Below are 15,000 nucleotides of genomic sequence, written 5' to 3'. Positions count from 1 at the left end.
GCTGTGCGTTCGAGGCTTCTTTTGAGTCTATGGCGGGAGGAAACTGTGCAGACACAGTGATCTGAGCTATCTGATTGGCCAGCGGTAGGCCCATAAGTGCACTTGATTTGCCTTCTTGGGCCTGCCGACATATGAAATGGTTCAAAATGGGAACACTTTGCCTTCCCGGCGCCAGGGCAGCTGAATCAAGTGCACCTACCACCAACAGCACGAAACGAATAACAACAAATAGGAACGCAAGTCTTTATTTTTTTTACAGAAATGTTTGGTGATCGACTAGGAATGCCTTGGCGATCGACCGGTTGGTGACCACTGATTTACGTCATAGGAACGCTCACTCACCCCTTGTCATTTATTATTTTCCTATGGATGTTCTGTTGTCATAAAGAGGACTCTGCTGATGTTGTATTTTTCCATAGGGTGCCAGAGGGGGGAGAGGAGCAAGAGGACCAACAGGAAAGTCAGGAGACAAGGTGGGTTTAGGAACAGGCGCTGTTGTAAGTGTTACAGTTCAGCACAGAATGACATGCCATCTGGTGCAAAGAGGGAATACTCTGCTGCTGATGCTACATGTTTGAAACTTATTTCAGCAGTCCTTTCAAAAGACCACCAATGAAATGATTAACAATGGTAAAAATACATATATTTTCATAACATTAATGAATAGACCAACAGGCTCAATAACAGTTTATCTCTCTATCCCAATCCTCCACCCTCTACATGATCCACCAATCAGGGCACCTCTGGACACGAAGGCCCACCAGGATCCACTGGAGACCAGGTAAGCTCCAGTCTGACACACAACCTAACAACCACAGAGTTGAGCTATAATGATAACACCGCTAATAATAGCATATCTAATAATAGCATATCTAATAATAGCATATCTAATAATAGCATATCTAATAATAGCTAGCATAGGATGATAATAATACAACGATACACCCTGCTAGGAAAAAGTATAATTATGCTTCACAGATACAAACCTCCCCATAACAGTGTACGATACCTACTGGTAAAGATAGTCCACTGGATTGAGTCTTTGTGTCGTCTGGTTGACCCAACAGGGACCCCAAGGACCACAGGGAAGGAACGGCGAGGCAGGACCTAAGGGACCTAATGTAAGTGTGACGTGTCAAATGACAAGCAGCTGCATTGTTTAACATATTTCTGTTTTTCTTTCCGGTCTTATGCTGTGTCTGTCTGCACTGTTTATCTCTATCTAGTGTGTATGTGTGTCTATGCTAAACAAAAGTACAATATTATTTTTCAGGGAGCGGCAGGAAAAGACGGACTACTAGGTCATCCAGGCCAGCGAGGGGAGCCAGTGAGTTAAACTGAGATTCTATGATGACCCAGGAATTATGTGGTTGATAGTTACTTTCTCGCCGTCATCCAAATATGGACATAGATTTCAACACTCATCATGACCCCTAATAACACCACAACAAGCAAGACAAAAGCTGTGGCTTGGATGCTGAATTATTGAAGTGCAAGAGTAGGCTACATATAGAACATTTTACATTTTTGTTATTTAGCAGACGCTCTTATCCAGAGCGACTTACAGTTAGTGAATACATTTTTTTTTTATACTGGCCCCCCGTGGGAATTGAACCCACAACCCTGGCGTTGCAAACACCATGCTCTATCAACTGAGCTACATCCCTGCCGGCCATTCCCTCCCCTACCCTGGACTGACGCTGGGCCAATTGTCGCCGCCCATGAGTCTCCCGGTCGCGGCCGGCTGTGACAGAGCCTGGATTCGAACCAGGATCTCTAGTGGCACAGTTAGCACTGCGATGCAGTGCCTTAGACCACTGCGCCACTCAGGAGTAGACTAGTAGACAGAAGACTAGTCATCCTATCCACAAATAACTCTCTCTCTCTCTCTCTCTCTCTCTCTCTCTCTCTCTCTCTCTCTCTCTCCCTCTCCCTCTCCCTCTCTCTCTCTCTCTCTCTCTCTCTCTCTCTCTCTCTCTGTCTGTCAGGCTGGCCTTTTCTCTCTCAGCTCTTAGCTGTGGGTCACGGCTTCACTCGCTGTTTTCTCACTTATCATCTCTCCTTTCTCAGGGCTTCCAAGGCAAGACTGGTCCACATGGGCCAACGGGTGTGATTGGACCACAGGTGAGTTATCTAGTCAGGAGTGAGAAGTGATTAGAACTACATTTGTAGTTCTTTTGTGACACAATGAAAATCAAACCTATAAATGAGAGCTGTGGGGTAATGAGAACTCAAGCCTTGTTTTGTCATTAGGGTAAATCTGGTGAGACTGGGCCTAATGGTGACAGAGGACACCCTGGGTCACCAGGACCCCCTGGAGAGACGGGTTTACCCGGAGCAGCAGGCAAGGAGGGCGCCAAGGTGAGTCGGTCGTGTTCATCTTCAATGAATCATCTTCACCACCACCATCATCATCTTTCAACACTATCATTATTATCATCATAAAAGGAATCTATAGAAGATCATACATAATTCCTCCAGGACCCTCTCAGAAAGAAGATATGTCACCTCACCTCAAGGGATTTATCCTTCCCACAAATTTCCAAACTGATAAAGGGGAGAAAATAATTCCTCATTCCATACCACACCATGCTCCGTGCATTACCGCTCATAAAATATGGATGTTTCTCTCAGTCGGTTTGACTGCTGCACTGGATTTATCACCTTATAAGAGCCCTGCTGTCGGCTCACTGGTAGACTCAGACCTAATCCTCCCTCTCTCTCTCTCCCTCTCCCTCTCTCTCTCTCTCTCTCTCTCTCTCTCTCTCTCTCTCTCTCTCTCTCTCTCTCTCTCTCTCTCTCTCACTCTCACTCTCACTCTCTGTCTCTCTCTGTCTCTCTCTGTCTGTTCTGGTTTCCAGGGAGACCCGGGTCCGTCAGGAGCTCCAGGAAAGAGTGGCCCCGCTGGGCTCCGAGGCTTCAGAGGGAGCAGGGGCAGCCCTGGCGCCATGGTAATGAGCTAACGCACCCACCTCACATCTCCTGACCTTTACCTTACAGACATATTACATTCTGCACTGATGTAAAGTGCTACTGTATTGTATAGCACCCAGTGTTTTATGTGAAAATCACTGAAGGCCAGTTTCCTGGACCCAGAACAAGCCTATTCCTGGACTAAAAGTCACTTTTTAATGGAGTGCTGCTTTTTAGTCCAAGAGTGGGCTTCATCTGGGTCTGGGAAACTGACCCTTAGTCATTTACTTGAAATAACTGATGGTCGCCTATCTGATGACTGTATACTCTGACAGTGGGATGGAAACTGATTGGTTGGATTTCCTGTGATGAAGGCTCTGATTGGCTCACCTCTGTATACTTGCCTCTCTCTAGGGCCCTGCTGGACTGAAAGGAGGAGAAGGACCCACCGGTCTGTCAGGAGCAGTGGTAAATGGGATTTCATCATGTTGCAATTGTTTAATTCCCATTTTCCCCACACTACCCCCCTATCTCCACCTCCATCCCCCATCCCGGTCCTTATGTGGTGTATAACCAACAAGGACATGTAGAGGGGGAGGCTGTTACCATGGAGATCATTACCAGTGTACTAAATCAAAAAGTGAATCATGTGACATTGTCCTCTTACCTCCTCTCTGTTCTCCCATCGTGTCGTTACCCAGGGAGCCACTGGGGAGAAAGGGCCTTCTGGAACGGCTGGTGCTATTGGTCAGCCCGGACGCTCTGGTGGGGTCGGCCCTGGAGGACCAATGGGAGAAAAGGGCGAGCCAGTAAGAGCCTTTGATCATTTCCTTATTTATTTATTTTCTAATGCAACGCTAGTCAATTTCTAAATGGACATACGTACATCACTGCTCATTACTAAGAAATAAACTGCATGTGTGGGTTCCTCTGTACTGTATGTGTCATAATGAGTGTTTACGTGTGTGTGTGTGTGTGTGTGTGTCTGCGGGTTCCACTCTCTCTGCGTTATCTATTAATCAATATGTCTTGGTGCAATATGAGACTAGTGCAGTTGCGGTGGTTAGACAAACAATGTTTCCTCATCCATCTGTTCCCTAGGGAGAGAAGGGGCCCATCGGGCCGGCTGGACAGGACGGGGCGCAGGGGCCTGTGGGGCTTCCAGGGGCTGCTGGCCCCGCTGGGCCTCCAGGAGAGGACGGAGACAAGGTACTTACACCTGTACACACGTACAGTACAGTAGGTACCATACCACTGTAGAGGGACAAATTAGGGCTATCCAACTACTGGCCTTCAAGGCCTGAAGCACTGCTGGGATTTTCTACTGCTAGTCAATTTATTTATTGTCCTTATTGGCCAGGGAGTCCACTCACCTAGTGGCCTTGATGTTGTGTGGATGGGAGGGGTATGGGTTACTATGTGTGTGTCTCTATATCTCTGCAACGTGTGTCTGTGTCTGTGTGTGTGTGTGTGTGTGTGTGTGTGTGTGTGTGTGTGTGTGTGTGTGTGTGTGTGTATGTGTGTGTGTTGTCTACAGGGCGAGACAGGAGGACCAGGCCAGAAGGGCAGTAAAGGAGACAAAGGAGAATCTGTGAGTCTTCATCTGGAGAGATATCAATCACAACACTGTCTTTTAGCCTCACAAGCCACAGTATTACACACCTGACAGGATATGACATCCCCAGACACAGTACTACACACCTGACAGGATATGACATCAGCAGCCACAGAGGCGAATCGAGATCCCACGTTAAGCAGATCCTTAATTATTAAGCAGGTGAAGAGTTTTTGTATGGGGGGGCAATGAGAGTGTCGAATTTAGTCAAGATAAACATAAATTGATACGTGAGGCTTATTTGATCTAATAGAAGTTTCATAATGCTTAGATTGTTACGAGTGTACTGATATAAGTGTGATGCATGTGACATCCCGGCAACTTTGAGAAAAAACACTTTATCAGAGTTGTCCCTGTTGAAATTCGAGAACAGACTATTCATTTTCATGAAGCTAGCATCTCACTCTCCATTGATACAGGCGGTTGACGTCGACACTCCTCATAGAATATTCAAACAAGTTATTCAAATGAGATGTATCCACCAATCCAAAGAGAGGAATAGGCGGGAGCTTGACAGCCTGCCGTTCCGCTCTGTGGACAACGAATCCCATTGTTAGAGCAGACACAAGCATCTCGTCATTATATCCAGTATCTCTGGTACTACACACCTGGCAGGATATGACATCACAAGCCACAGTACTACACACCTGAAACGATATGACATCACCTGCAACAGTACTACCAATATTAACAATATAGCCAAGTGACCACTCTAACAATGGAAATACGTCCTCAATGATTGAAGGAAGGTGAGATCAGGTGGGACCATTCTAGCCAATGAGTGGGCAGATACGCGTGTGAACAACAGCCACAACTAAGTCGTTTTTCTCAAAGTTTTCTCAAAGCCACATGCATCCACTTATACATGCATCCACTTGTACATTTCTAACAGCCTAAACATTACGAAACTTCTATTAGATCAAATAAGTCTCACGCAATTCGATACTCTCTCATAGACCTCCATACAAAAAAGGGCTTATCTCATGTGGACAGATTTTGGGCGGTGTAAATCCGCTCTGGTACTACACACCTGGCAGGATATGACATCACCAGCCATAGTACTACACACCTGGAAGGATATGACATTACCAGCCATAGTACTACACACCTGGCAGGATATGACATCACCAGCCATAGTACTACACACCTGGCAGGATATGACATCACCAGCCATAGTACTACACACCTGGCAGGATATGACATCACAAAAAAAACGAGGTCAAATCATGACGTCAGTGATCTTCAGGTCGTAAAGTCGGAGCTCTAGAAAGATGCTGAGTTTCCGACTTGGAATTCCGACTTGGATGACTGTTCAAAATGATTTTTCCCAGTCTGAGCTAGTTTTTTCCCTGAGTTCCCAGTTGTCTTGAAAGCACTGAAGTCAAAAGTCAGAGATTTCCGAGTTCCCAGTTGTTTTGAATGCGGCATAAACACCTGACAGGATATGACATCACCAGTCAAAGTATTACACACCTGACAGGATATTACATCACCAGTCACAGTATTACACACCTGGCAGTATCCTCCCCCTGTCACCTGCTGCTATCACTAGGATAATTCAAATGAATGACTCAATAAATGAGAAATGGTTTTTAATTGAGTGTTGAGATAATTATGTGCAGTTGTAATTAACTATACAGTACAGTTGAAGTTGGAAGTTTAAATACACTTAGGTTGGAGTCATTAAAACTTGTTTTTCAACCACTCCACAAATTTCTTGTTAACTAACTATAGTTTTGGCAAGTCGGTGAGGACATCTACTTTGTGCAAGATACAAGTAATTTTTCCAACAATTGTTTACAGACAAATTATTTCACTTATAATTCACTGTATCACAATTCCAGTGGGTCAGAAGTTTACAAACACTAAGTTGACTGTGCCTTTAAACAGCTTGGAAAATTCCAGAAAATGATGTCATGGCTTTAGAAGCTTCTGATAGGCTAATTGACATCATTTGAGTCAATTGGAGGTGTACCCGTGGATGTATTTCAAGGCCTACCCTCAAACTCAGTGCCTCTTTGCTTGACATCATGGGAAAATCAAAAGAAATCAGCCAATTGTAGACCTCCACAAGTCTGGTTCATCCTTGGGAGCAATTTCCAAATGCCTGAAGGTACCACGTTCATCTGTACAAACAATAGTACGCAAGTATAAACACCATGGGACCACGCAGCCGTCATACCGCTCTGGAAGGAGACGTGTTCTGTCTCCTAGAGATGAACGTACTTTGGTGCGAAAAGTGCAAATCAATCCCAGAACAACAGCAAAGGACCTTGTGAAGATGCTTTAGGAAACAGGTACAAAAGTATCTATATCCACAGTAAAACAAGTCCTATATCGACATAACCTGAAAGGCCGCTCAGCAAGGAAGAAGCCACTGCTCCAAAACCGCCATAAAAAAGCCAGACTACGGTTTGCAACTCCACATGGGGACAAATATCGTACTTTTTGGAGAAATGTCCTCTGGTCTGATGAAATAAAAATAGAACTGTTTGGCCATAATGACCATCGTTATGTTTGGAGGAAAAAGGGGGTTGCTTGCAAGCCGAAGAACACTATCCCAAACGTGAAGCACGGGGGTTGCAGCATCATGCTGTGGGGGTGCTTTGCTGCAGGAGGGACTGGTGCACTTCACAAAATAGATGGCATCATGAGGAACGAAAATTATGTGGATATATTGAAGCAACATGTCAAGACATCAGTCAGGAAGTTAAAGCTTGGTTGCAAATGGGTCTTCCAAATGGACAATGACCCCAAGCATAATTCCAAAGTTGTGGCAAAATGGCTTAAGGACAACAAAGTCAAGGTATTGGAGTGGCCATCACAAAGCGCTGACCTCAATCCTATAGAAAATGTGTGGGCAGAACTGAAAAAGCGTGTGCGAGCAAGGAGGCCTACAAACCTGACTCAGTTACACCAGCTCTGTCAGGAGGAATGGGCCAAAATTCACCCAACTTATCGTGGGAAGCTTGTGGAAGGCTACCCAAAACATTTGACCCAAGTTAAACAATTTAAAGGCAATGCTACCAAATACTAATTGAGTGTATGTAAACTTCTGACCAACTGGGAATGTGATGAAAGAAATAAAAGCTCTCTACTATTATTCTGACATTTCACATTCTAAAAATAAAGTGGTGATCCTAACTGACCTAAGACGGGTAATATTTACTAGGATTAAATGTCAGGAATTGTGAAAAACTGAGTTTAAATGTATTTGCCTAAGGTGTATGTAAACTTCCGACTTCAACTGTATATTATGTGAGCTGGTATATTCAGCTTTAGGCATTATAAGCATTTTTTCATGGTCTAATTAGCATGCACTGTGCATCTTCATGCATTCTATTTTATCCTAGCCCTGGCAGCTCTATCAAACTATTTTTTTAGCTCCCGACACAGCAGTGTTTTCCTGCAGTGTATGATTGATTTGCAGTATACTGTCAGCAGCATCTCTGTTTCTCGGTCACTTCTCCAGGGCCCCTCAGGACCTGTTGGAATCCAGGGACCTGTCGGCCATCCAGGGTTACCGGTACGTCTATTCAATGTATCTGTCTTTATTCAAAGGGTGTGTGATTGTGTGTTTGTGTGTACTGAATGTGTGTACAGCACTGACCCGTGCGTGTGTTTCAGGGTGTGGACGGGGAGCCGGGGCCAAGGGGCCAGCAGGGGATGTACGGGCCGAAGGGAGACGAGGGAGCGAGAGGCCACAAGGGCGCCACAGGACCCACTGGACTACAGGTGAGGAGACGAGACGAGACACCCCTCTGTTGGCCTGTACCATCCATCTCTCTACTCCAGCACATAGCTGACAGGTGGACTGTACCATCTCTCATCGACAGCATATAGCTGATAGCATTGCAGTATCCCTACTACTGCGCCTCTAACCATACTCTGTCTTTACAGGGCATGCCAGGACTCCCAGGAGAGAAGGGAGACAGTGGACACGTGGGCACGATGGTGAGTACTGGACATACCATTGGACCATGACATAATTTCCCTATACCCTATTGTTGACCTGGCAGCCTCACTGGACTCTCCCACCAAAGATCATTCCTTAAGCATGTCTCTCATCTTCATTGTGGTATAAAGCCTAACTAAAGTAAAACCCTTCATGGAGGCAGTGTCTGGAGTCTGGCTCCCTGTAGAGTGACTGGAGCGTAGCAGAACAGAACAGCCATGACACGTCCAGCTACACTTCCAGAGAGGACTAGGGCTTTGTGTCTACATGTAACAAGGAGTTCCTCTGAGGAGAGAGAGAGTGAGAGAGTGACAGGGAGAAAGGAGGAAGAGGCAGTGGAGCGAAGGAGGGAGAGAGAAAGCGTGGGAGACAGGGATGGAGAGAGAGAGAGAGAGAGAGAGAGGGCAGTGGTTTGAGGAGGAAGATGGCAGCGTGACAGCTGCTAATCAGATTAGACTGAGCCGGGCCTGTCTAATGAGCATCTTCCTTCTATTGTGACAGTCATTTCAGAACGCCACAGACCGTGAACGCATGCTAAATAAGATTCTACACACACAGCTAGCGCCACAGCACACTCAGCCTGATTAGGGAGAGGGGAAGGAAGCGTCAAAACGGAACAAAAAAAAGAGGGAAAAAGAGAGAGAGGGAGGATGAGAGGGAACAAAATATATGGGGGGATAGAGAGAGGGATGTGAGATCTCACTGGGAAAGCCTCATCCATGTGTGAATGCTGAGGTTCACAGGATTGCAGCTTCTAATGCCTGAGTAGCTCTCCAGTAGCAGGATTATAGGATATGTGCTTACTGTAGTGGATGTAGTAGTCTCTGGAGTATGTATGTCTGTCTGTCTTAGTGCTGTGTGTACAGTCTCTCACTGTATTGGGTTTTCAGTGTTTGTGAAGCACAGCTAACCATTAACTCTGGACTGGAAGTGAGCAGTTAGAGCAGTTATGATGAATAGCTTGTGGAATCCCATCACACTGACTGGCTGGAGCGCTCTAATTTCCCCTGTAGCCTGGATAATGTGTTCTTGTAAAGGACTAGAGGTTCCTCATTATAGAGTGAGAGTGAGAGTGAGAGTGAGAGTGAGAGTGAGTGAGAGTGTGAGAGTCATTGAGGGTAATGGCATGTCCTCATGGTGTCTTTATCATGTCATAGAGACTGGTTCTGTTCTGGGGATATGTTGCACCAGCCACCAGGCCCTCAGTAGACTGAATGACTAGCATTCACAGTCACTGTACCCAGGGAGGAGCTGCCTGGTGGGTCACACAGTCCTCTTCCTTTGGGATAGAGGTGTGTGTGCTGTCTCAAGCCAATGGCTAATGATCTCTTTTCTCCTCAGGGCCCTCCAGGACAACATGGCCCCAGAGGCCCCCAGGGGTCCATCGGTGGAGAGGTACAGTATATTTCTTACCTTATCTGACCACCTTTCTATGTATTGGGTTTGGTGCAGTATTGGATTGGTCTATGTTGCAAGACGGTATACTATTTTGCACAGCTCTCACTTCTGCTCAACTCTACATTACTGACTATCAGAACCCACCCACCAATAGGGTTGTTACTTCACACACAGCACACACCCTTCTCTACCCTCTACCCCTCTCCCAGACCCTCTGCCGGTTTGGAGCTGTGAATTATTAAGTGGTATTAGAATGTAATCCCTCAGTGGGAGTTATATTTACCGCTCTATAAATCATTAAGGAGTATTAGACAATCATCCCTGAGAGGAAGTTATATTTACCTCTATTAATGGCCAACCTCTCAACATCTCACACCAATCAATTATTCACGAGAGAGAGCCGGAAAGAAGCCACGCCACGCCACACACAGTCAAAAATCAAATCAAATTGTATTGGTCACATACACACATTTAGCAGATGTTATTGTTGGTGTAGTGAAATGCTTGTAAGGATTCAGTGGTATGGATTTAGGTGGGTACAAATATAATTTGATAGATCACATACTTTATTTGAGCATTTGCCTGGAGTGCTAGATGGGTGGTGTTTGTACTTTTGGGACTATCCCGTTGGTTCTGTTTTTCTATCAAAGCTCAATCAAGCACTATTTGAAAGATATTGAATACCATTTGAACCCAGGTCGGATTCATATGGTGCCATGGAAACAGAAGAGTTTAGAGATGGAGCGATCCATAAATTGATTGATACAGGTGATGGAGTGAGAGGGAAATAGAGAAAGAGAAGCTTTGAGTCTGTGGGAAAGAGAAGAGCTGGCTTGCACTGCAGGCAGGATAGTCTTCCACTCACTCACACGCTCCAATTTGTGCACTCTACCAAAGAGAGAGATGCTTTCACTGTTTTCCTCTCGAGACAGCCAGCACACACTTCCACATTCACACACACTGCCACAGAGAGACTGAAACTCTGTTATTCAGATCGCATCAACAGAGAACTCACACACACAGACAACAGTCAATATTTTATCCTAGTGCTGATGATGCAGCTGCTGTCTCAGCACCCTGACAGGGAATAGCAGACACACAAAACAACCTCAACACAAGAAACCTTTAAATGAAATATTAAATATTTCAGTCCTCCAGTCACAGTGTGTTGGTTCAAGTGGTTCTGTTGTGTTGTAACAGGGCACTGCTGGCCAGCCTGGTGGAGTGGGCCAGCCTGGGATCGTTGGAGAGAAGGGGGAGGATGGAGAGGCTGGGGACCCGGGACCAGTTGGAGACACTGGTGCTGCTGTAAGTCATCCTTTCTCTCATCCTCTTCTTCACCTCCTACCTCTCACTCACTCACTCACTCACTCACTCACTCACTGTATGATTGTGTGGTGTCCTCAGGGTGGTAAAGGGGAGCTGGGGGAGAAGGGTGACTCTGGCCCCTCCGGAGCAGCAGGACCTGCAGGAATCAGAGGCATGCCAGGGGAGGACGGACCCAAAGGAAACCCTGTGAGTAGATCTCTATGTAGGCCACTCATCTGCTAGTTACTAGTCCTTTAGGCCACTCATCTTCTACTAACTGGTACTTGAGTTTGTGGCAGACCAATGCATTAGATTCATCTGAAGCGATGCTACTCTAACTAACAGTCATTGGTAACTCCCGGTCCTCTGTAGGGCCCCATTGGATTCCCAGGAGATTCTGGACCCCCTGGAGAAGTAGGGATCAATGTGAGTACCGCACCTGTAGAACCAAGTAATACAAAACCCCTTGTACTGTTTTTTAAATTGCATTTCTAATATTGACAGATGCTTCTGTTCCTCCTCTTAATGTGTGTTTCTGGTTGGAACAGGGAGTTGATGGTGGACCGGGAGCAAAGGGAGACAATGGTGATCCTGGGAAAGCCGTAAGTACAGTACAGTACAGCATTTACATCATACAGGAGCTCATATGTACAGCATAAACGTGTATAACTGTGTATGTTCTCTGAGCTCATTCAACAGTATTACATACATAAAGTGTATGCATACCAAAGCTGTAGTATTGGCTTTGTACTTTGTCACATACAGAGAGGCTTGACTTATTCATGGATATTCTGTGCTTTCTTCCCTGTGTCTTTGAGACTGTGTGTGGTTGTTGTCTTTGAGACTGTGTGTGGTTGTTGTCTTTGAGACTGTGTGTGGTTGTTGTCTTTGAGACTGTGTGTGGTTGTTGTCTTAGCGACTGTGTGGTTGTCTTTGAGACTGTGTGTGGTTGTGTTTAAACTCTGACCCTTTGTTCTGTTGTCCTCAGGGACCCCCAGGAGCCTCTGGAGAACCAGGCCCTTCAGGGCCCCCCGGGAGAAGGGTGAGTGTTCATCTGTGTGTGTGTGAGAGAGAGAGAGAGTGTGTGTGGGGCTTGCATGCATGCCTTTGAGTGTGTGTTTATTATTGTATATTTCTAAAGACTCGGATATCTTCAGGGATTTTATTGACCTCTATCCGTTTTAGGAGAACAAAAGCAGTGTAAGGCTTTTAAGCACTCGGGTATTGTCCCCAGCAGCTGAAACTCTGTCCTCATGTTCCCCTCTCTGTCTCTCAATTCAGTTCAATTCAATAGACTTTATTGACATGGCAAGTAAAATTACTTACATTGTCAAAGTATAGATATAACAAAAATGGTGGGACCAACAGCAATAATAATAATAGTAGTAGTGGAAATGGGATTACCATTAACAGCAACTACAACAACAATATTAATGAGAATAACAATACATTAAAGCAATAGTAGTCGACCAATCTCAACATGACTGAGAAGACACATTACATGGTATGAAAGCCAAAACAAAACAGGAAATATTATTGACATTACATTACACTTTTCACTGGCTGTCCCTCAGGTTGTGGCAGGAGGACACATATTTGGCTGCCAAAATTGCACATTTTGTCTTTTCACCCAATAAATATTTGATTTTTTTCTTCCTCTTTTATAGTTTCAAATTCTTTGTACTGAATGATAATTTTAGGAAAGAAAGATTCTCTTAGGTCTGAGTATTTTTCACAGTGTAGTAGGAAATGCAGCTCTGTCTCTACCTCTCCCCGGAGGCAGAGTGAGCACAGCCTGTCCTCTCTGGGCAGCCAGGTTTGCCTGTGACGACCGGTCTCTATAGCCAGACTGTGCTCACTGAGTCTGTACCTAGTCATTGTTTTCCTCAGTTTTCTATCAGTCACAGTGGTCAGATAGTCTGCCACCATGTACTGTCTGTTTAGAGCCAAATAGCATTGAAGTTTACTTTGTGATGATTTGGTTGGGCCAGATTTTCTGAGTGCTGTCCTGAGGCTCTGAGGTTGGTTTTGGTTAGTGAACTGAGCCTCAGAACCAGCTGGCTGAGGGGACTCATCTCTTGTTTCATCTCTTGACATAGTAGAGCTTTGTGATGGAATGTTTTGGGGTCACTTGTTTTTAGATGGTTGTATAATTTGATGGCTCTTTTTTCTATTCGAATAAGGAGGGGGTATTGGCCAAATTCTGCTCTACATGCGTTATTTGGAGTTTTTCTTTGCACTTGCAATACAGTCTTGCAGAACTCTGCATGCAGTATTTCGATTGGATGTTTGTCCCATTTGGTAAATTCAGTATTAGAGAGCGGACCCCATACTTCGCTGCTATAGAGCAATTGATTCCATAACTGATTGTAACATTTTTAGCCAGATTCTAATTGGAATTTCGATTTTAATATTCCTTTTAATGGCATAGAATGCTCTTCTTGCTTTGTCTCTCAGCTCATTCACAGCCATGTGAAAGCTACCTGTGTTGCTGATATTTAGTCCTAGATATGTGTAATATTTGGTGTGTTCTAATAGAACTGTGTCCAAATAGAATTTATATTTGTCATCCTGATTTTCGGACCTTTTTTGGAATATCATTATATTCGTAATTTTTTTTAGATTAACGCTCTCTCTCGCGCTCTCTCTCTCTCGCGCTCTCTCTCTCTCGCCCGCCCGCGCTCTCTCTCTCTCTCGCCCGCCCTGTCTCTCTCTCGCCCGCCCTCTCTCTCTCTCGCCTGCCCTCTCTCTCTCTCCCTCTCTCTCTCTCCTGCCCTCTCTCTCTCTCCCGCCCTCTCTCCTCTCTCCCTCTCTCTCTCTTGCCCGCTCTCTCTCCCTCTATCTCTTTCTCTCTCTCTCTCTCCCTTGCTCTCGCTCTCGCTTTCTCTCTCTCACTCTCCCTCCCTCCCTCTCTCTCTCTCTCTCTCTCTCTCTCTCTCGCCCCCCTCTCTTTATCTCTCTCGCGCTCTTTATCTATCTCTCTCTCTCCCCTCTCTCTCACTCTCTCTCCCTCCCTCCCTCTCTCTCTCTCTCTCTCGCCCCCTCTCCCTCTCCCTCTCCCTCCCTCCCTCCCTCCCTCTCTCTCTCGCCCTCTCTCTCTTGCCCTCTCTCTTTCTCTCTTTCTCGCTCGCGCTCTCTCTCTCTCGCCCTCTCTCTCACCCCCTCTCTCTCTCTCACTCTCTCCTTCTCTCACCCTCTTTCTCTCTCTCTTTCTCTCGCCCTCTCTCTCATTCTCTCCCCTCTCTCTCTCGCCCTCTCTCTCTCCCCTCCCTCGCTCCCTCTTCCCTCTCTCTCTTCCCTCTCTCTTTCTCTCTTTCTCTCGCTCTCTTTCTCTCTACCTCTCTCTCTCTTTCTCTCTCTCGCCCTCTCTCTCTCTTCCTCTCTCTCTACCCTCTCTCTCTTTCTCTCCCCTCTCTCTCTTTCTCTCGCCTCTCTCTCTCTCTCTCTCTCTCCCCTCCCTCCTCCTCCTGCTCCTCTCTCGCTCCCTGCTCCTCTCCCTTGCTCCCTCGCTCCTCTCTCTCCTCTCTCTCTCTCTCTCTCTCTCTCTCTCTCTCTCTCTCTCTCTCTCTCTCTCTCTCTCTCTCGCCCTCTCTCACTCTCTCTCTCTCACTCTCTCCTTCCCTCTCTCGCCCTCTCTCTCTTTCTTTCTCCCTCTCTCTTTCTTTCTCTTTCTTTCTCTCTTTATTTCTCTCTTTCTCTCTCCCTCTCTTGCTCTCTTTATCTATCTATCTCTCTCTCGCCCTCTCTCTCTCACTCACTCACTCCCTCTATCTCTCTCACCCCCTCTCTCTCTCTAGCTTCCCTCTCTTTC

General features: G+C 45.9%; 1 protein-coding gene across 1 annotated transcript in view; it reads left to right on the top strand.

Annotated features, from left to right (window-relative positions):
* Nucleotides 1-15,000, top strand: part of LOC121569063 (collagen alpha-1(XI) chain) — a 97,456-nt gene that overhangs the window by 53,277 nt on the left and 29,179 nt on the right. The window contains exons 34-53 of the mRNA XM_041879682.2: nucleotides 420-473; nucleotides 737-781; nucleotides 1,068-1,121; nucleotides 1,274-1,327; nucleotides 2,071-2,124; nucleotides 2,254-2,361; nucleotides 2,862-2,951; nucleotides 3,328-3,381; nucleotides 3,615-3,722; nucleotides 4,015-4,122; nucleotides 4,451-4,504; nucleotides 8,001-8,054; nucleotides 8,156-8,263; nucleotides 8,429-8,482; nucleotides 9,825-9,878; nucleotides 11,082-11,189; nucleotides 11,289-11,396; nucleotides 11,562-11,615; nucleotides 11,738-11,791; nucleotides 12,178-12,231. Of these exons, the coding sequence (XP_041735616.2) occupies nucleotides 420-473; nucleotides 737-781; nucleotides 1,068-1,121; nucleotides 1,274-1,327; nucleotides 2,071-2,124; nucleotides 2,254-2,361; nucleotides 2,862-2,951; nucleotides 3,328-3,381; nucleotides 3,615-3,722; nucleotides 4,015-4,122; nucleotides 4,451-4,504; nucleotides 8,001-8,054; nucleotides 8,156-8,263; nucleotides 8,429-8,482; nucleotides 9,825-9,878; nucleotides 11,082-11,189; nucleotides 11,289-11,396; nucleotides 11,562-11,615; nucleotides 11,738-11,791; nucleotides 12,178-12,231 (1,431 nt within the window). The remainder of the gene's footprint in view (nucleotides 1-419; nucleotides 474-736; nucleotides 782-1,067; nucleotides 1,122-1,273; nucleotides 1,328-2,070; nucleotides 2,125-2,253; nucleotides 2,362-2,861; nucleotides 2,952-3,327; nucleotides 3,382-3,614; nucleotides 3,723-4,014; nucleotides 4,123-4,450; nucleotides 4,505-8,000; nucleotides 8,055-8,155; nucleotides 8,264-8,428; nucleotides 8,483-9,824; nucleotides 9,879-11,081; nucleotides 11,190-11,288; nucleotides 11,397-11,561; nucleotides 11,616-11,737; nucleotides 11,792-12,177; nucleotides 12,232-15,000) is intronic.

The sequence above is a fragment of the Coregonus clupeaformis genome, unplaced genomic scaffold (assembly GCF_020615455.1).
Source record: "Coregonus clupeaformis isolate EN_2021a unplaced genomic scaffold, ASM2061545v1 scaf0057, whole genome shotgun sequence".
NCBI classification, from domain to species: Eukaryota; Metazoa; Chordata; class Actinopteri; order Salmoniformes; family Salmonidae; genus Coregonus; species Coregonus clupeaformis.
This window is presented reverse-complemented; position numbering and strand designations above follow the sequence as displayed.